Below are 21,273 nucleotides of genomic sequence, written 5' to 3' on the forward strand. Positions count from 1 at the left end.
TTCCTTCACTTTACGTGCAACATCAAATGAATCTTCCGGTGGTATATTCTCACCTCTTTCCTATTGAAATGAGAAGGTTTTTATGAACGTATTACATAAATGTCACATAAGATAGGATAGTACTACATACACGCATGAGTTGCTGGATAAAGAGGGTGACATCTCTTTGCCAGCAATCGGAACCGTTGGATACAGCTCCCAATAACATAACCTTCTGCAACAGGTACAACACGAGTCGCGCCATCTCCGACATCAACTACAACCCTGTCATCTCACACTAAAGACACCAAAGATTCAGACAGAGTCCAACTTGGAGTCAAAAAGACAATTTGTACCACTTACCTTGGAAGTAGTGTACCCAGCTGCAAGAGCAAGCACCGAGTTAACAGCAATGTAAAGCCCGGGAACATTAAAAGTCTCGAACAGAATCTCTCCAGTGTACTCTCGGCTCTCAGGAGAGTGAGAGCTTTCGGTGAGAAGAAAGTAATGATCCTGGATCGCACCTCAGGTAGTAAAACACACTGCTGCCAATACCTTTCCCATAGCATCCAGTCCTCGACCTGACCATGCTCGATGGAATAACGAAGGTTGTAAGTGCTACTAGACCGTGACTTGGTAACAGCTTCGTCTCCGATGAAGAAGTCCATATCGGCCGCGACTCCAGCGTTGTGCTGAGCTGCCCAGAAGACCCTTTTGAAGAGCTCTTGGTTGTGCTCAGGAAAGACTCGTTAGCTGCAACTACCGTGGGAAGAATGAACATGGTTCTACGTTACCCGCAAAATCCCATCTTTGTATACCTGCAAAAGCAAGCAGATGAATCTGAGAAGAACAGAGAGCATTGCCGTGATTGAAAAGGAAGCGTTTTTCGAAAACCATTAAGGGCATAAGCCTATCACGTACCCGGTTCCGTTGTCGATGACAACAGCGGGTCGAGAAGTCGGATCCATTTACGCGGTAACGGTGAAGGATCTCAGAAACAGAGATCCGAAACGGTGTCGTGAAGTAGAAACCTTTGAGTTTCGATCGGTTGTATCAAAGAGAAATATACTGAGAACTACTTACTTCTTCTTCTTCTTCTTCACCGTCACCTCAGCGGAAGTTTTATTTCCGACAAGCTGCCACGTAGCTCTGGCTCTGATAAACAATGTGGAGAGAGAGAGAGAGAGAAAATACGAATAATTTTACCCGAAAAACAATCAGAGATTCCCGTGAAATTCAGGGGAAGACCTTTGGTTCAGAAACTCAGATCATGGGGAAAGTCGCCGTCGTCGGTTTTGTACTTTACCGTGTGAGATTCTTTCAGACAGAACAAAACATATGGGCTAATGTTAAAAGCTTCTTTGTCCTGATGTTAATTCGGTTTACCTGAACCAAACCGAATCGAACAAAACCAACTAAAATTCTGTAAAACTGAACCAAATCGAAATGGAAAAGAAATGACTGTAAAACTAAAGTAACTTTTTTTATTAATATTGTTACTGTTTAATCTTACTGATTACTATGTGCAGTCGAAGACAAGACGAGAACAATCTTAGATCTCAAGTGATAACGACGCTTCAACCACCGCCAAAAGCCCACCACCCTGTAACTATTTGATACAACAAAAATTCCATGGTTTGTAGAAACAAACACTTTAGAGTTTTCATAAATTCGTATATCCAAAAAAACTATTGTGCAATTCACAATATAATCAGAAAATCATTCAGTAGAACACTTATTTACATTTCTCATATATGGTCCATGGGAACTAGGTATACCTCTAGATGGTCATATTATACATCCAATCGTTTTAGCTTTAGTCATTTTGGTATGGTCCATGTAAACCGTTCCGTGACTCGCAGTTCCATTGAGACTTCCTACAGCCGGTGAAAAACACATACAGTTGTTGTTATAAAGACTTGCACTATGGGCCCATAAAGGGCCCTTGTATGTTGTTATAAAGACTTGCACTATCCAGATAAACCCGTTTACCTTCAGTGGAAGTCATTCTAAGGTCCATATTTATTACACCTAATCATTACTACAGTCAGTTCCAAGGTAAGAAAACAAAACATATACGGATCTATCAATCGTTTTAATTTTATGTTGCGTGCATAATAATTTCTGTCTGCAGTCAAGTTTTCTTCTCCTAGAGTTCATCATACTTAAACACCCTTCTTAAGAACATGATTAATTAGAGCGTACATGTACAAAACCTGCAAGGTACAGTCAGATTTGGTCGACGCGAAGTTTAAGTTACCACAGTCAAAAAACTAGTCTAGACTTCAAATAAGCACTTCTTGATCATAAAATCATTACACAATGCATAAACCCCCTATTTACGGTCCATTAAGTTTATCAATGGTCAAAACAAACTATTACATGTTAGATAAAAACCCACCTTCTATGATTTAATATTAAAAAAAGGATAATTATAATCTCATTAATGGTTTCTGTGATCTTTTTCTATCTAGAACAACCTTTCTGCGTCAATTAATGTCTGCAGAAAATCAGAAATCTTTCCACAGTCCCTAATCAATAAATACAACTAATTGATTAACTGCCTAAAAATAACCCCATAAGGATCCCATATACAAATCCTTATTAGTAAAACTTCACTATAGCAAGTATAAAAATACTATAGTACATGATTTGATTATTCGTACTAATTGCTGTATCTGGTATTATTACGAAAATTACGAAACACCGAATCTTTTGGTTAATGAGACCACCAATAATAATTAAATACAAAAAATACAATGGTCATTTTTGTTTGTTTCCGACAAATTAGATATATATATTTACTGTGGCAATAAGTAATAACTACCTATCCTCAACTGGGATTGGTCCAAAGAAAAACATAATTATGTTGACTCAGCGCATTAATAGTAATTTAATATTTATCTTTTTTTTTTCTTTCCTATGAATTTAAACGATTCAGAGAGATGCTCCCTCTCTCTCTCTCTTCTCTGCACACTGCACAAACACAAAATATTACAGACCAACACTGCCTTAAATTGGATCTGTGAGCCCTCTCTCTCTCTCTCTCTGACAATCTCCATTATCTCTCCGCTTTTTAATAAGTATTCAGTCTTTACCTTCTCTACTCATCTCCGAACTTAAGATTCTCCGATCCACACCGGATCTAAAACAAAACTCGTTCGTTCAATATTTTTTTTTGGATCAATGTTATGAATCCTCTTTGCTGCATTGCTCCGGTCTCAATCGATGACCGGACCAACCCGGTTATCGCCAAACCGGCTCCTCCGAATCAGCAACACTCTCATCTAAGCGGTCTCGTCGCACCTAGCAGCAACCACGCTTCCAAGCCGTCTTTCTCAACGCAAGCCTCGTGGATCAGCCAGGATCAGCTCGAGAGGCTCTCTTCCGAGGACGTGGATCTCGAGGGGAAAGACTCTTCCTCAAAGGGAGGTTTCTTCTTCGGAAACGGCGTCGTCGGTGGTGGAGTGGCTGGGATCATGTACAAGTGGGTGAACTACGGGAAAGGGTGGAGAGCGAGGTGGTTCGAGCTCGAAGACGGTGTGCTGTCGTATTACAAGATCCATGGACCTGATAAGATCGTGATGAATCCCGCTAGAGAGAAGGGTGGTGTGAGGGTGATTGGAGAGGAGTCTGTTAGGTACATTAGGAAAGCTAGCTGCGGCGGCAGTAGCAGCAACAAGCTTGGAGCTGGACCTGCTGCTTCTTCAAGGCCTTGTAAACCCTTTGGAGAAGTACATTTAAAGGTAACAATCTTGATTCTTGATCTTTGCATGAAGACTCTATAGATTTTACTCTACTTTTGTTGTTTGTAGGTTTCTTCAATTCGTGCGAGCAAGTCTGATGACAAGAGGCTGACTATATTCACCGGTACGAAGACTCTACACTTACGTTGTGTATGTAGAGAGAACAGAGCGACCTGGGTAGAAGCTTTGCAGGTGGCTAAGGATCTTTTTCCTAGGGTGCCTAGCGGCGACATTTTACCCTGTGAAGATGCGGTTGTTTCCACCGAGAAGCTGCGTGAAAAGTTACTGCAGGAAGGCGTTGGTGAGACGGTGGTCAAAGATTGCGAGACCATTATGCTTTCCGAAGTCTCTAATCTGCAGAACCGGTTGAAGGTTCTCACACAGAAACACCTTATACTGCTAGATACTCTGAGACAGTTGGAGGTATGCTTTGGTTCCTTCCCTATGCACACACATTTAAACAGTCACTTATTTCACATTGTGAACATATTTTGCATTACCAACCTCATGTTTGTTCTCTCTCCTTGTCCTTATAGTGGACTAATTGATGTTGTTCTTTAAAAATCATCTTGTCAGACTGAAAAAATAGAGCTGGAAACTACTGTTGTTGATGAAACAAAGGAGCATGACTCTTGCTGTGGACAGGGAAGAAGATTTAGTGGTCAGTTACTTTACATATATGTTTGTGTGGACTCTTGATAGTGTTGACTTTTGACACCATTGTTCGTCTCCAACAGATTTCTATTCAGTCGTGTCAGAGGTATCTCCAAGCGACTCTGAGGCAGATAACGATAGTCACGATGGAGCAGACGTTGAATCTGATGAAGACGACGTAGCCTTCTTCGACACAAACGATATCTTATCAGCAGACGCGCTGAGAAGCGCTTCTTATCGAAGCAGAGAAGCTGATGGGAATGGATCTATCTATGACAAGGACTCCTTCTTCTCTGACCGCCTGCAAGCTCCCGTTAGGATCCCGCAGTATCCGTACGTGAGGAGAAGGGATAATTTACCAGAGCCGAAGGAGAAGGAGAAGCCGGTTGGACTGTGGTCGATCATCAAAGAAAACATTGGCAAAGACTTGTCTGGAGTTTGTCTCCCCGTTTACTTTAACGAGCCGCTTTCTTCTCTGCAGAAGTGCTTTGAGGATTTGGAGTACTCTTACTTGATAGACAGAGCACTTGAGTGGGGAAAACAGGTTCACATCTTCTTCTTCTACCAAAGCAAACTTTTGCACTGAACTTCTCCATCTGGCTTATAGTGTGTTTTCTTTGTTTTCAGGGGAATGAGTTGATGAGGCTTCTAAACATTGCAGCTTTCGCTGTATCTGGCTACGCGTCCACGGAAGGCAGGCAGTGCAAGCCTTTTAATCCTCTACTTGGTGAGACATATGAAGCTGATTATCCAGATAAAGGACTTCGTTTCTTCTCTGAGAAGGCAAGTCAACCAACACATCTTTTACTATTGAAATGAGCTAAATGTTACATTCTAAATTTATTCTGTTGTTTAGGTGAGTCATCATCCAATGATTGTTGCTTGCCACTGTGAGGGACAAGGTTGGAATTTCTGGGGAGACTCAAATATCAAAGGGAAGTTTTGGGGACGGTCCATCCAGCTTGACCCAGTGGGTGTCTTGACACTGAAGTTTGATGATGGGGAGACGTATCAGTGGAGCAAGGTCACCACTTCCATATACAACATCATCCTCGGGAAACTTTACTGCGATCACTATGGAACTATGCGCATCAAAGGCGGTGGCAATTACTCCTGCAGGTTGAAGTTCAAGGAGCAGTCAGTCATTGATCGAAACCCTCGTCAGGTAAATAGAATAGTTTCTTCTTATAATACAGAGAGAACAATAAAAAGTCACCTTTGTTTTTTTTTTGATTTTAAATCATCTTTTCAGGTTCATGGGTTTGTGCAAGACAATAGAACTGGGGAGAAAGTAGCTATCTTGATAGGCAAGTGGGATGAGGCAATGTACTATGTGTTGGGTGATCCGACGACAAAGCCAAAGGGATACGATCCAATGACTGAAGCTGTGTTACTGTGGGAAAGAGACAAATCTCCTACAAACACAAGATACAATCTCTCCCCTTTTGCAATCTCTCTTAATGAGATAACTCCTGGGATGGTGGACAAACTGCCTCCGACAGATTCAAGATTGAGACCTGACCAGAGACATTTGGAAAACGGGGAATACGAGGCTGCAAATGCTGAGAAACTGAGGCTTGAACAGCTGCAGAGACAGGTACAAAACTAGTATAAAATTTTGTGTATCCAGGTGATATCGTAGACCTTACCTTGATTGATAAGGGATAGTTTGTTAGTCTAGTTGATGACTATGGTACTGAATGTTGAAGAGTTGTATTTTTGATTTGTTTGGGTGTGGTGGTGTAGGCAAGGAGGCTGCAGGAGAAAGGATGGAAACCGAGATGGTTTGAAAAAGATGAAGAAGGGAATTATCGGTACTTAGGAGGTTACTGGGAAGCAAGAGAGAAGAAAGATTGGGATAAGATTACTGACATTTTCAAGAAGCAGCAACAGCGTAACAGTGTTTCATCTTCGTAATCATCTCATGTTTTTGTTCCTTTATTTGTTTTTTTTTCTTTTAAATTAATATTATATTGAAAAAGATCTTCACCATTCCCTCATTGTGCTTCTGTGAAAATTTGGCCAGAACCTTTGTTGGTGTGTGTGTGTGCGCGCGCGCATTATATGTAGATTTTCAATCAGACTTATGGAGATAGTAAATTATCCGATTAGGATTCTGGTTTCTGCTAAATTAAAACTTGTGTTAACAAAAGGTGATAGATCTACTCAAAGATCAAAACTGCAGACATAGAACAAAACATATTGATGCAAAAATGAAACAATGTGTTTCGGTTTTGAGACAAAAAGGGTTGAGTTCACTTCTAAGCTTTCCTTCTTATGAACCGGCTTGCACTGAGGCTATTCTTCCTGTGCTCCTTCTGTTCATTGCTGGATCCTTCCCAATTGCCTTTTAGTTTATATATATAGGTCTAAATAAATGGATACCTTCTTCTGCTTGACGGCAGTCTTGGATTAGTACTTGGTCGTTTCTGATTCTCTGGTTTTGTCGGTTTAGGATTTGATAAATCATGAGAAATATAACATTGTCTGTATCTCACCTTTCATCTTATATGCAATTTTAATAACATTTCATGTTTTATCTCGTACTAACTTGAGTATAGAGAAACATGAAGCTATAAAAATCTTGGATAAATAATTTTACCATCATTCATATAAGACGAAATGTGAGAAACAGACAATGTTTAATTTGTCATAATTATAATTGTAGTTGGAGTATATCTTTTAACAAAATGCAATCTTATTTATAGGATAGAAGCAAATCAAAATAAGGCAAATGCATTTACTACAAATAAAGTTAGAAAATTAAAAGTAATGTAACATGTGGTGGTCTGGTAGATACCATAAAAACTCTATAAATTGATATTTGATAAATTAATAAATAAACATGATAAATTAATAAAAAATTTCAGGTTCCAAATTAGACTAGACCAGTGTAAAATATGACATAATTGATAAAATAATAAGATAATATTTTAAAAATTCTTAGGTAAATATATAGTTCCATTAAAATCATTAATTATAACAATTACCATATTTATACATTTTATATAAGCATACCCAAATTTTTTGTTTATCTTTCTTGAAAATAAATTTTATCTCTAACCTTATCCAGCTATATACAAAAAGTGAATTTGTATTTTACCATTTGTAGTAAGTAAAGTTTGAAACATACATTTTATTAGATGAAGGGCATTGATAGTATTTGGGAGTTTCTAAGTCTTTCTTCAGTATAGTGACTAGTGAGTGAATAGCACCAAGAAAGAAACCTGTAATTCCTTTTGAGTTCTTCTTGTTCTATGTATTTTCTTCATTTTCCAATAAACACACAATTCGCATTTGTCATCCAAAACCTGTACGTTCCGCCAATACTGTTTGACAATATATTTAAATGATCCAAGCACTGTATGTTAATTCTAAACGGTTTCACTTCTGTTTCAGTATAACGAATATCGAAAAATAAAAGACTTTATAACTATAAGGTTATGTCACCAAAGACATGAGCGAACATTTTGCATTTATAGGAGCATTCTTTGCGCATATTGCCAACACACAAATTTCATTGTCAATATGAACCTAAACCTTTCGTGTTTCACAAGAAACTTGAATCTTCTTGAAATAGACCCACTTAAAGCTAACTGTCTCCAGAAGACAGCCACAAAAGTGGTGTTCTTAAGCCAAAACATAAAACGCACGAATACTAAATTTACTCTTTCAGTCATTTCACTTTTACATCAAACGAAAACTTCACAAAATAGAGAGAGCTTATCAGAATGTCTGAAGCCTCTTCCATGTCTTTAACAGAGAGAATTTACAATCATCTTTGCCTCTTCGATGTTTCTCTCGCGTTGTTAGGACTGTTTGTTTTCTGTTGCGTGCGTGAGAAGTTAGCCAAGAAGCCAGGGCCAACGTCATGGCCAGTGTTCGGTGTCACTCCAGAGTTCTTCTTCAACAGGAACGATGTCTACGGTTGGGTCACAAGGTGTTTAAAAACATGTCGAGGTACATTTCCTTACCGCGGAATCTGGCTCGGTGGTTCTTACGGAGCAGTGACATGTGTTCCCGCTAACGTTGAGTACATGCTCAAGACCAACTTCAAGAACTTCCCCAAAGGCGTCTACTTCAACGAAAGGTTCAACGATCTTCTCGAGGACGGTATCTTTAACGCTGATCACGAATCTTGGAAGGAGCAAAGACGGATCATCATCACAGAAATGCATTCGACTCGGTTTGTGGAGCATTCTTTTCAGACAACGCAAGATTTGGTGAGGGAGAAGTTGTTGAATGTGATGGAGAGTTTCTCAAAGTCTCAAGAGTCTTTTGATCTCCAAGATGTGCTCTTGCGCTTGACGTTTGACAACATCTGCATCGCTGGTCTTGGTGACAACCCGGGAACTCTGGATTCTGATCTTCCTCTTGTCACATTTGCTCAAGCTTTCGAAGAAGCAACTGAATCTACTCTTTTTAGGTTCATGATTCCTCCTTTTGTGTGGAAGACTATGAGGTTCTTGGACATAGGGTATGAGAAAGGTCTGAGGAAAGCTGTTGAGGTGGTCCATGAGTTTGTAGACAAGATGGTCGTTGAACGTATCTGCAAACTCAAGGAGGAGAAAACGTTAGGGAACAGATCAGACGTCCTCTCGAGAATCATCGAGATAGAAAGTCACAAGAAGAGTGATGAGAAAGATCCTTCTATAGTCAAGTTTTTCAGACAGTTCTGCACGAGTTTCATCTTAGCTGGGAGAGACACGAGCTCAGTTGCACTAACGTGGTTCTTTTGGGTTATAACTAGACATCCAGAAGTTGAAAACAGAATCATCAGCGAGGTCAGAGAGATCTTGAGACAGAGAGGAGGAGATCATCAAGCTAGTCTCTTCACGGTCAAGGAACTAAACGACATGGTGTATCTACAAGCAGCACTCTCAGAAACCATGAGACTTTACCCTCCAATCCCAATGGAGATGAAACAAGCCATTGAAGACGATGTGTTCCCTGATGGGACGTTTCTAAGTAAAGGTTCAAGGGTTTACTTTGCGATATATGCCATGGGAAGGATGGAATCAATATGGGGGAAAGACTGTGAGGTGTTTAGACCAGAGAGATGGATACAAGCAGGGAGTTTCGTGAGCGACGACCAGTTTAAATACGTTGTGTTTAATGCTGGGCCAAGGCTTTGTTTAGGGAAGACATTTGCTTACTTGCAGATGAAGACAGTCGCTGCTTCAGTCTTGTTGAGGTACTCGGTCAAGGTTGATCCAGATCATGTTGTTGTCCCTAGAGTAACGACAACTTTGTACATGAAGCATGGTCTTAAGGTGACCATCTCGCCAAGGTCGCTGGAAGAGAAGAGGTAAATATTCCACGTGGCATATCATGGAGAAGTTGCTACTAGCTAGAGTCATGTTCACTGCAAAAGATAACACTTGATAGTATCAAGAACTGCAATGTAACAACTTCAACTTCACTTTATATATTTTCATTGATGCAATTTTTCTTTTTAATAATTCAAATAATTTACTGAAAGATGATTTTTTTATAGAATATATATATATATTAAGGAATGAAATTATACAAGAGATATATTCTAACGTTTTCTTGATTATTAATTTTTTTAATTAAAAGGAAGACTAAACTAATCTAATAGGTTTGCAAGTCAAATTAAAGAGCTTTAAGCAATTCCGACTTGGGAGACAAATTCTCCAACTGTTTGTACAGTCTCGAGCCCTTCAAAGGCCTTGTGGCTTTAATGATCTTGAACCACTGACTCATTGGCTCACAAGAACTGTCCTTACTAAGACACTTGCAGGCATTAGCCAGCACATTGTTGGTTGCGTCCACGTCAAGGCAAACAGAAGTGTTGTTACTTGTTGTCGAAGCTAAGTGCATCTTAGAGGCTGAGATAGTCTGCCATACCGAACCAGGACTCGAACAACTAGTCTTAGTCATCGTAACCCTATTTCCTGGTCCGTTGCTCTGTAAACACAAAGACTGGTCTTTGATTCGTAGTGTTTGCTTAGTGTAGCTCCATGGTTCGGAACTGTTGCATGGACCAAGAGTAAGCATTGTCGTGTCATTGAGAGACCGTACAAGACAGAGTCCGGTATATGGGTGGAAAACCAGATTGTAAGCGTCAGTTGAAGGGCCCGGTCCTAGTAAACCAAATCGAACAAAAAAAAATTAGTGAATGAAGCAAATCTTGTTTAATCTTATAAGTAGCTTTGGCTATGTGTGCACCTTGAAGCTGAGATTGAAGAAGAGTGATCTTTTGCAAGAAACTCGAGTTTCGAACGCTAACCCAATCCGAATCCAACACACCATAATACTCAACCAAACCGACCTTGCCTTCTCTTAAGTAATAGCTCCCGGTAAGAGCCCATAACGACCAATCGACATCATTACCGGCCGCCCAACTACTTACACATCCGAAATAGCGATTATCATCTGCGTTTCCTCCCCTTTCGTCTATACCAAACTCGCTGAGGAACAGGGGAAAGCCTTTGTCAAGGAGAAACTCGCCACCGTTTCTTATCCGGTTTAGAACCTGACCGCATATATCGTTAGGGTTATTGGTCGCCCAGTTTCCGTCACTAAAAGAGTACCAATGGAGCTCGAACACGAGTTTTTTGGTGAAGGTTAGTTTTACGGGTCGTGACCTAACGAAAGAGAGATCGGCGTCGAAACTGAGACCGGACAGGATTACAAGTACGTTCTTGTTTGCTGCATGAACTGCTTCCGCTCCTTGTTGCATATACCTATACGTACATTGAAAGGAAAACATTCGATTTATTTTAATTAATAATAATTATAACGAAGAGTACAATTAAAACAACTTCCGTTTGTTTAAGGTCAACTTTCAACCTAAAACTTTAATTTTTAGAACAAATTTTTAAATCATCGACAAATCCAAGAAAACAAACATGCATGTTCTGTATACATATGCCTAATCAATTAGTTTTTTACTAACGTTCTTTTTTTTTATGAAAGTTCATTAAATTTGTTATAAATATATAGTATTTTAAGAGAAAAATCTAAAAATAAAAAGGCTAAACATATTTTAAAGAGTTTTTACTTGCTAAACTTTAGAACTAAATTTTGATGCAATACATGATATGTATGCATAGCGTAAATAATAGTAATCTTACTTGAACCAGTCGTTTGCGTTTTGTTTAGGCCCTCTAAGTTCATTCCTTAGACTCATGCCAACGACATTGGAGACGCCGTCGAACGTCGCTGCCATTTTACTCAAAGCGGCAGTCCATTCGGTGGGATCGAAGAACTTGTCACCGAAAAAACCGTTACCATCGTTGTTGGCGCAGCACCATCCTGGTTTGGTTAGGTGGTTGTCTAATATAACCATCACGTCATTGTCTCCTAATGTAGTAACCACCATCTGCCCAAAAGGAAAATAAGCTCATATCATCATCGACATTTCATTTTCACTTTTCTATTATAGGATTGCGGTTTCGGTTAACATTGGTGATTTTTAGATATATCACGGGTTTTTTAATATTTTCATGGCATGTGATGTTTCCACTATGCCATTGCTTCTATAGACCTGCCTTGTTACACCTCTTTTTTTTTACATTTTTGAAAAATATATATATAAATTCACTAATTAGTGAATCGTCATTCGTAAATTTGATAACATCCGTAAGACAAATTATCTACAGTATACGAAAGATAGGTTTGATATAAAATGCTAATGTTGCAAAGTTTGGTTGAGTGTTTGATGATACATGATGTAGTAGATGCAACTTTAGTATATGAGAATAAAGATTAATTAGATCATCGAAAGAAATAAAAACGATGTGTTGTGAAATTTAGATTCGGATCAGTATTGATGTTTTGCAGTTTCAAGAACCTTAGTCGCTATGTAGTCTCACCTCCAAACGAGGGTTTAAAAATCAGGTACAAAGACTCAATCCTTCATTAAATAACTTACCAACTTCTGGGTACAAATATGATTCACATCGATTCTATGCATGTTGCATTATACACGTACGCATTAAGAATAGAAGAAGTCCATGAGAATAAAATTAGATCATGTGACAGAAAAGGCAAAAGGCCAAACAAACGTCACGAGTGTTATGTGTTCTTAAGTTACATATTAACTTCATTTACCCACTACCAAACAATTTTTAATTAAGAAATTGACGATCGACATATTTCAGCATACACCTGATTCCTGGATATTTTGTTTGATAACAATTCCCAACCAGACCCCAACAAGATTTGATTGAAGATTTTGTTTATGTAAAGTTTCCCACAAGAGTTGACGTGTTCTTTAGACATTTAGGTTCTTCTACAATTTTAATACGTGTAGTTAGTTTGATAAGCCACATCGAAACTTGAAATTCATTCTTCTTTGAAACGGAATTTTAAATATTAAATTAATTGAACTTTGGAAATTTGTTGAACTGTTTCATTTTAATTTTTAGATTGTGCCATCCTACATGCCCTTTTAGTTTAAGACTATCTACGATTCATGTGCACAAAAACCTTCTGAGTTGGGAATACTAAAGAGTTGTAAAAGTCTCTTAGGTTTTTATAACTCTTTCTTTGCTTGCATTATGTACCCAACCTTTCCAAACTATGTGATCTAACAAATCACATCTTGTTTTTTTAATTTGAAAGCTTTTTTACAAAAAAACTATATACGATTCATATCAAGAAACAAATTAAGAAAAGCAGAAAAAGATAAAAGAAAGACTATAACACAAAAGCTCTTAACCTAAAAGACATATATATATATATATATATGTCTGTGTGTGTGTATATTCATTTTCTTTGTAGATGATTTGGTTTTACAACTCAAGGATGCACTCATCTTATGTTTAACAAGCAAATAATCAAAGGAAAAGAAGGACCCATGCATCTTACTTCATCATGTATCATTTCATTCGAATGGATCGAATGGATTGTCGAGGTAAAACGATGGAATTAATAGCTAGTTTATATATTCGAACTTGACATATTTTCTTATAATTAGCAGAAACGGATTTTATATGTTCACATGACACATGAAAAAGGATGTACTAGGACACGTACGTTGCTTATGCATATATACGATATATATACTATTTGCAGTTAAATATTCAAGTCATCTTAGTATAAAACCTATACTTTCAGTAAAAAAAAAAAGAAAACACTTTTCGAAATTTTCATCAGAATTCAGTCTCGAATACATTAATTTCCTTGTGAGTCAATTCAAATGTAAGTTTCTCAAAATAAAATTAAAAACTCATATTTATTGTAAAAAAACATATAACCGACACAATTTTGGAAGTGAAAAGATTGGGAAGTTAGTAAAAGAGTACCTTGAAAGCTTCAATGAGGGAGATATCAATAATGGAGGGGTTGTTAGTTTGGAAGCCAACAATGTCATCTTTAAGACCAAGGCTTTGAAAAGATTGTCTCACTGTGACATTATTAGCCAATGTCTCATTAGTCATCAAATCCAACGCCCAAGTTAACCTAACACAATTGAAACCCATTTCAACTATCTTCTTGGCCACAACGTCCACCGGTTGCTTGCTCAGCCCTTCAGCCACCACGGGCTGGAGGTGCGACGGCCAGTTTACACACGCTAGCTTCACTCGTTGGCCGTTCTCGTCGACAATCCAACGGGAGCTTGTGGAGAGTGGATAAGCCATGTTTGGGACGGTGTGTTGTGCAATGAATGAGAAACAGAAGAATGGGAGAAAGCAAAACATGTGTTTTGGCTCTTTTCTTGTCATTGCTTGTATGAAGTTGTGTTTTCTTGTTTCTCTTGTGTGTTGGACAATCATTTAACAAGAGTCTTATTTATAGAGAGAGGGCTGAGAAGTAAATGTCTCTGCTCTTAAAATATGTTCTTCCTTTACTGTTCATAAATCATAAATTATAAGTTATGTTTTACCATTTTTTTTACGTTAATACCTCTTGGCTTCCTCTCCGTGTTAACTGTAACCAACGTTTGATATATTGGTATATAATTTTTTTCTAGCATGAGCTTTCTTAGAGTACCTGAAAGGCTGAAACGTATGTAGCTGGTGTCATTATCACAAGTATGAGAAGTCTCATAAAGCTAAAACTCAACACATTACAAGATTCCAAATATTCATAACCATTATATTCAAAAAAACAAATATTCATAACCATCTAGCTATCATGAATATGATACTCCCACCAAATATCCTATACTTGAAAATGAAACGTCGCTAAGACGCTAACTATAAGAAAAAACTAGAATGCGTGTAACGTGTAACGGTTCTAACTAAAATCCGTGTGAGCATCTACAGATAAAATAGCCGTTTCATCCCCTGAAAACAGGTATCGAACAGGCATCTACGTGAGCAGTATATCCACCGCACCGTCTTTCAATTAATTCAAATCAAATATTTAGTAATCGTTCAAACAACAAATCAAATTTAAAAAACAACATGTATTAAATGTCACTTTCGATGATCAAAATTAATGAACCATATTGATAATTGTACATTCCATTCTTTCGCATGTCATGCTAATTTTCCAGAAGAAATATCAATATTTAAAATGACGATGACTTTTTTTTTCGCTGCATATTAATTAATTATATTAGATGTTTATATGGAAAACTTGGTATATGTGAATATAATAAATCAATGAAGAAAAAAATCGAACCTTATTTTTTCAGTATTACTCACTACATTTCAAAATAATATACTATGTTTTAAATTTTTCACACTTTTTAATAAAACATATTAAAATTCAGTTATAAATGTATATTTTGTGTAGTTTTGTATTTTTATATTTTGAAACCAATAAGACTTTACAAAATATAATTAATGCTTTTAAATTTCATAATTTTTCAAAAAAAAAATCATAACTTTCATTATTATTTGATAAAAATTGCATCGATAATATAAAAATATATCTTTTTAAAACAATTTTTTTTTCTAAAACATGCATTTTTTTTAAACCAAACGTGTATTATTCTCTGAATCAAGAAGACTAGTTAACATCTACAACGCTTGAGTTTTTCAACTCAATGTCTACGTTGATATACGTAATTAATGTCTACGTATACAAAACCAAATGCAGTTACCAACGATCTGAATCCATTTACTTGTTTAGTTTTTTTTTCTTTTTAAATGTAATAGTGCCATTTATTTATGTGAGCTGTTATACAATTACTTTAGCATTGTACATCACTACTTTGTAAACCCCCTTCCCCACTATATGTACATCTATAAATTCAGAAAAATAGTACAGAGTCGAGATATATAACTTTGAACGCAGTTTAATTTTATTCCAAGATAAAATTAGTCTCAAGTAATATTCGGTAACACTTTTTTTACAAGTTAAGAGAGACTTGAAAGACTGTTAAAGTTTAAACCTACGTCCAAGTAAATACTTCTTTTGGTGATTTGTGTAACACAAGATTCCCTAAACTAATACTTTTTCTTTGTTTTTAAAGAAAGAGAAACAATTTATTATAATTTTGAAAAATCACAACTTACGTAGCTTACTTGAAGTTTGATACCTTTTTGTTCTTTCTAAAAGTGAACCATTCGTTTCTGATTTTCCCTTTTTGAAAATTTGATTTCAACCGATCGGTTATTCATAATCGCCGGTTCTTTCCCTCTCTCTTTTGGTTCTTCTAGATGCTAGCGATAATCAGAGCAGCTGAAGAAGCAAAGAAAGAAGTTGAGAGGAAAGCAGCTGAAAAGATGATTGTGACAGAGAGAGAGAGTTGGTGCTGCGGGGAGTAAAATTATAGGAACAAGGCCTCAGATCAAGATGTAAAGCCCATAGTGAAGAGTGAGTCTCAGCCCATTCAACAGGCCTCTGCAAACGCCAAAGACATCGTTCTGTACTCTGTTTCGGTAGAGGACTTTGAGACTGTCTCATGGCATTTGGAGGACCATGAAATCAGTAAACCGACGTGTCTCTTTGCAACCGGCCCACCGGCCCAGTCACTATCACTATAGCAAAGTAGAGTAGATGTTGTATTCTTCGGGTCGTGGTTACACTTACTTTACGTTGTTGTAACATGTGATCACCATGTCACATCAATTCTTGAAAAACCAGACACAAGAAGCTCAGCTAAGGAAACACAATATAATGTTTAATTTTGAGTGTTTTCTTTTCACCTAAAGACCAGTGTGAAAAGGGTGTTTGTGAGATTAACCAGGGGTCATATCAAAGCATGATCAAACAGTTTCTTGAGGAACAAGTCATTCTCTTCCTCTGATAAAACTGAAAGACTGTCTTCGTGTTGAAGAGTTCAATCAAACTCAAAGTGAGGTACTTCGAAGTCACTTTCGAATTCAAGTATCAAAGTCGTCGTTTGTTTGTATTATTGTTTCTTTGGGAGTATGTACTGGTACGTTAACATGCTGGTCTACAGGATGCCAGCTAACACAGCATGTAGTTGAATCAAATCAATGAGACTGAATCAGTTTCACATAAATATATAGATCCTCGTAATCTATATTATCTATAATACCCACGTGGTCGTGACTGCTATAAGGAAACGTGTAAGTTTTAGATATTCAGAACGTATAATTCCTTTTTTGGTCAATTGGAATATTTTAAATATTAAATCTTACTTTAAAATAGTATGTTGCATCTGTGTGTTTTAAATTTCTGATGTACCAGTAAAATTGCCAGTATTTAAGGGTCAGACCCGAGTGCGAACGATACTCGTTATCAAGGTTGACATCCGGGGGATGCAGGAGCCGCAGACTCCCGCGGTACGGTATGCCTTTTCGGTTTAGGAAAGTTACTATTTCTATTGGGAAAAGGAAATCAATTTTTTTAAGGCTGTATAAATATGAGTCTAATGATTTGTAAATTATTATCACATCATTAGTAAGAAACTCTAAACGGTTATTTGCCTCAATACGCTTTCTTCTAACCTAACGACGGACGGCTGTTTATAACACAGTAATATTTTCTTCTCCATATTTTACAAGTTATTGACGATTGAAATTTGAAAGTTGACATTATCCTTAAATACATTCATTGTATTTTTCATAGTTGTGCAAGTGGACTATTATCTACTATAGTGTTTGAAAACCAGCTAATTAGTTAAAATCGGATTGGTCATCCGATCCAGACAGACAGTAATCAAGTAAATATGATTTGCAGCTTGTGTGAAGATATAATTCAAATACAACGATTGGCTTGAACTCAAAGGTCAGAACAAAAGTCTAACGTCTCTACCCACCTAATTTTCACCTAACTTGTGTAATTTTTTGAACTTGACATCTTTATAAGAAGTTAACCTTATTAACACATACCATGCAACAAACCAATGGAGAAGACTTATTATTCATCAACACTAAATGAGGATGGAAGGATATAAGCTTCAAAGATTCAATGAACCTACAAGATTAATAAGCCCTAGGCCAAACAAACTATCAACCAACACATGCATCCCAGTGATCCCACTGAAAACAAAGAGCAAAATAGCTACCACGCACATGAGAATACGTAGCTGTTTATTCTATTAATAGGGTATCGTAAAAGAGACCTTAATATCCCAAAAAGTCTTTTTATTCCATTAATAATGTTTCCTTGTTGACGGTAACGTGGGCGGCTAGAGATAATAACGCGTCTGACCATGGAGATCATGTTTTGGTTAGGGATGACAAGAGTCTGCCTTTTTCCTCCTAACACTATTAGTTCTAACTTATTCATTCATTTCTCATGTTAAAAAAATCTGATTTGACAACCCAATCTTTCAGATTTATGATCTGATCTTTTAATATAACAAAAATATATATTACAAAACTAAAAAAAATCGGAAGCAGAGAACAAATACATGTATCTTATTATGGACTATTTGTTTAAGTTATAAAGAAGTGGAACAAGCTCAAGAGTTGACTTCTTGCTGATAATGAGCGATCCTGTTTCTTCCAAGTCCATGTCTTTGATAGTCTTCCCTTCAGGCAATCCCCAATTAAAGAAATATAGCAAGTTCAACAGTCCCAACTCCACAGTAGCGATTCCCATATTCATCCCGGGACAGATTCTCCGACCAGAACCGAACGGCAAAAGCTCAAAGTTCAGTCCCTTGTAATCCACGGAACTGTCGACAAACCTGTCAGGGTTGAACTCATCCGGGTTCGACCAGATTTTGGGATCACGTGCGATCGAGTAAACGTTGATCATCATCTGAGATTTCTTGGGGACGTCGTAGCCTTGGATCTTGATGTCAGACATGGTCTCTCTCGGCAGCAAGAGTGGAGCTGCTGGATGTAACCTAAACGTCTCTTTGATCACGTTCTTCAAGTAGTGAAGATGGTTTAGATCATCTGCTGTGAGTCTCTCCTTGCTGTCCCCAAGTGTTGTCCGAATCTCGTTTTGCACTTTCTTCATTACATGAGGGTTTCGGATCAGCTCTGTCATGGTCCATATCATTGTGATGGCGCTTGTGTTTACTCCAGCAAGAAATATGTCCTGATACAAATTAAGCATGACCGGTTATGGGCACATCCGGATGAAACATTCAGACTTGGCATCCAAGTTGTCGGTTATTTCTTTTTAAATTAAAATTAAAATTAACCTAGAAATGCTTACCGAGATGATTCCTTTGAAATGATCTGTGGTGAGCTTGAAAGAATCTCCATTTTCCTCTTGTTTTTTCATTAGACCAATCATCACGTCGACGACATCAGGGTTGTCTGATACTGTTCTTCCAGGCTTAAGATGATCATCGAGAATGTTCTTGAAGAAAGTGTCGAGTTCCGAGAAAACATTGTTCAGTGTCTTGTTCTGTCCGGAAACTCGGTCGAGAAGCCAACCAACTCCAGGGAAAAAATCAGAGAATGCAACACCATCAACGAGCAACTCAAACTTGTGAACTAGATCCGCAGCGTTGTCCTCGTCCACGAACTTGCATCTGTGGATATCTATCCCGAACGCGAGCCTACAGATGATACTCGCGACGAGGGTGAAAAGGGTCTTTTTCAAATTCACAGGGGATCGTGTCAGAGCAGCTTCCGTTAGTTTCTTGACCAGCAAGTTATTCTCTTCCTCCCTGATGTAACCGAATGACTGGAACTTTTTCATGTTCAAGAGCTCGACGACCACGAGCTTCCTCAACGCTTTCCATTCCTCGCCGTAAGGCGCGAACCCTATGTCTTTGAAGTTGTAAGAGATCATTCTTGTCGCGACGGTTGCTGGTCGGCTGCAGCATTCGAGATCTTGGGTCTTGAGAGCTTCTTCTGCTCCTTCTTTAGATGAGATCACTACCACGGGGACTGATCCGAAACGGAGAAGCATCACTGGTCCGTATTTTTTGGAGAGGTTTACGAAACACTTGTGAGGCTGCCCATTGAGGTTGTGCAAGTTTCCGATGATCGGAAGTGTCTTGGGACCAGGTGGAAGTTTCCATTTTGAGGGTTTGGGTTTCTTTGATGTGATGAAAAAGGAAACTAAAAAGATAGTTAAAAGAAAGAGGATGTAGAGAAAAGTTGACATGGTTTGCTACTCTATTTCTCTTGTGTGTTGGATGAAGAGCTGAGCTTAGATCAAACGATATATATAGACAATTATTTGATTTAGTATCTCTTTAGTTGCCTCGGAAGACGTGTTATTTCATTTGAATAATCGTTTGTTTGTCTGGTATACGTAACTCTTACATTAATCAAGGCTGATTACGACTCTAATACATGGGTCAATGCAGTCTAGAAAGATAATGTATTTTTTATTTATTTATGGGAGATTTCTAAATAATAAAATAAAATATAAGTCAATCATATTACTAGGTATCGATATTTGTTATAATGTCATCTGCTAAACATGATCATCATAAAATACATAAACTACTAAGAATAAAAATCTATTCTATTAATTCTTCAACATGTCCAATTGATAAGAGATTGTGTCCATTTTAAAAATATAACTGCCTCATGTAAAATATAACTGCATAAAAGTGTATTACGGAACTTGTGTAACCTCCTGCCCAAAATTCATGATACCAACTTCTTTGTTTACTGACAGTTACGTATATATAACAATTATTCTATTTTGGGTTTATAAAATACAATTGTTAACTTATATTTTTTTTATTATATTACAATTATGATTGAAATCTATTTCACTATATACTTTTTTTTGACGAACTATTTCACTATATACTTGAATCATCAATGTGCTATTAGCATGTTATTCAGTTACAGTTGCTCATTTTGTCGGTTATGTATTCCATCAAAACTATTTCTATATGTTATTCAACAATCTCAACTTTTTATAGAATAAATTTTCATTTAAACTCATCCAGACAGGTTTTAAATAGGTTATTCTATGAATTACTAAAACAAATATACACTACAACAATATAATTTACATCTCAGCCCAAATGAGTTATTCAACCATACATTAATTTATTAAATATCTTCTTTAGACACTAAATTTATATATTAATAAAGTATATGATGTTAAAATATAGTTTAACACGGTTTAAGTGGACTTTTAATTGAAATAAATATTTATATAACCTCATTTAATTTAACGGGTTTTAAATAAGTTTATTCAATTAATTATTTAGTAAATGTGATTTTACTTAAAGTTGTACGACCATATTAACTTATTTACATACATATATTAAAAGTTATATTTTTTCAAACACTTTTCAAAAAAAAAATTGTTTTCGGTGCGGGTTGGTTTTGATACGGGTTTTCGGATATAATATTTTAAGAACCGTTCGAATATATAGGTCATGTCCCATAGAGTATGAGACTTTGATTTCAGATTGATTCAGAATCGGGTTTTCTGGTACGTATACTCTTGACTAATTATGTTAGGTAACAAATAAAAACATATAATATGTTACAAACTTTAAAAACAAATATTAAAAATAATTTCTGAAATGCATATGAAAGTGTATACTTTTGCAACTTGACATATTTAATATAGTTACCAAAAATTATATTAAATTAATATTAAACACAAATTTTATTACAAA

General features: G+C 36.9%; 4 protein-coding genes and 1 pseudogene across 4 annotated transcripts; 2 read left to right on the forward strand and 3 right to left on the reverse strand.

The window, feature by feature from the left end:
• On the reverse strand, window positions 1–1,022 carry LOC130495967 (actin-related protein 3-like; annotated as a pseudogene).
• A 1,893-nt stretch (window positions 1,023–2,915) lies between these two features.
• Window positions 2,916–6,516, forward strand: LOC108810932 (oxysterol-binding protein-related protein 1D). Its single transcript, XM_018583002.2, has 8 exons — window positions 2,916–3,725; window positions 3,795–4,148; window positions 4,302–4,386; window positions 4,463–4,923; window positions 5,007–5,162; window positions 5,236–5,544; window positions 5,632–5,976; window positions 6,126–6,516. Exons 1-8 carry the CDS (start codon window positions 3,171–3,173, stop codon window positions 6,294–6,296), a joined length of 2,436 nt encoding a protein of 811 aa, XP_018438504.1. The 5' UTR covers window positions 2,916–3,170; the 3' UTR covers window positions 6,297–6,516.
• Window positions 6,517–7,950: 1,434 nt separating this feature from the next.
• Window positions 7,951–9,860, forward strand: LOC108854827 (cytochrome P450 86B1-like). Its single transcript, XM_018628499.2, has one exon. The coding sequence runs from the start codon at window positions 8,111–8,113 to the stop codon at window positions 9,689–9,691; it is 1,581 nt and encodes a 526-aa protein (XP_018484001.2). The 5' UTR covers window positions 7,951–8,110; the 3' UTR covers window positions 9,692–9,860.
• A 123-nt stretch (window positions 9,861–9,983) lies between these two features.
• LOC108854962 (glycosyl hydrolase 5 family protein) lies at window positions 9,984–14,152 on the reverse strand. Its single transcript, XM_057006837.1, has 4 exons — window positions 13,655–14,152; window positions 11,480–11,727; window positions 10,572–11,089; window positions 9,984–10,486 (listed from the first exon to the last, which is right to left on the reverse strand). The coding sequence occupies exons 1-4, from the start codon at window positions 14,123–14,125 to the stop codon at window positions 9,996–9,998; spliced, it is 1,728 nt and encodes a 575-aa protein (XP_056862817.1). The 5' UTR covers window positions 14,126–14,152; the 3' UTR covers window positions 9,984–9,995.
• A 3,847-nt stretch (window positions 14,153–17,999) lies between these two features.
• On the reverse strand, window positions 18,000–19,806 carry LOC108835540 (cytochrome P450 71B7-like). Its single transcript, XM_018608779.2, has 2 exons — window positions 18,885–19,806; window positions 18,000–18,764 (listed from the first exon to the last, which is right to left on the reverse strand). The coding sequence occupies exons 1-2, from the start codon at window positions 19,785–19,787 to the stop codon at window positions 18,144–18,146; spliced, it is 1,524 nt and encodes a 507-aa protein (XP_018464281.1). The 5' UTR covers window positions 19,788–19,806; the 3' UTR covers window positions 18,000–18,143.
• Between the last annotated feature and the right edge of the window lie 1,467 nt (window positions 19,807–21,273).

Source organism: Raphanus sativus, chromosome 1 (assembly GCF_000801105.2).
Source record: "Raphanus sativus cultivar WK10039 chromosome 1, ASM80110v3, whole genome shotgun sequence".
NCBI classification, from domain to species: domain Eukaryota; kingdom Viridiplantae; phylum Streptophyta; class Magnoliopsida; order Brassicales; family Brassicaceae; genus Raphanus; species Raphanus sativus.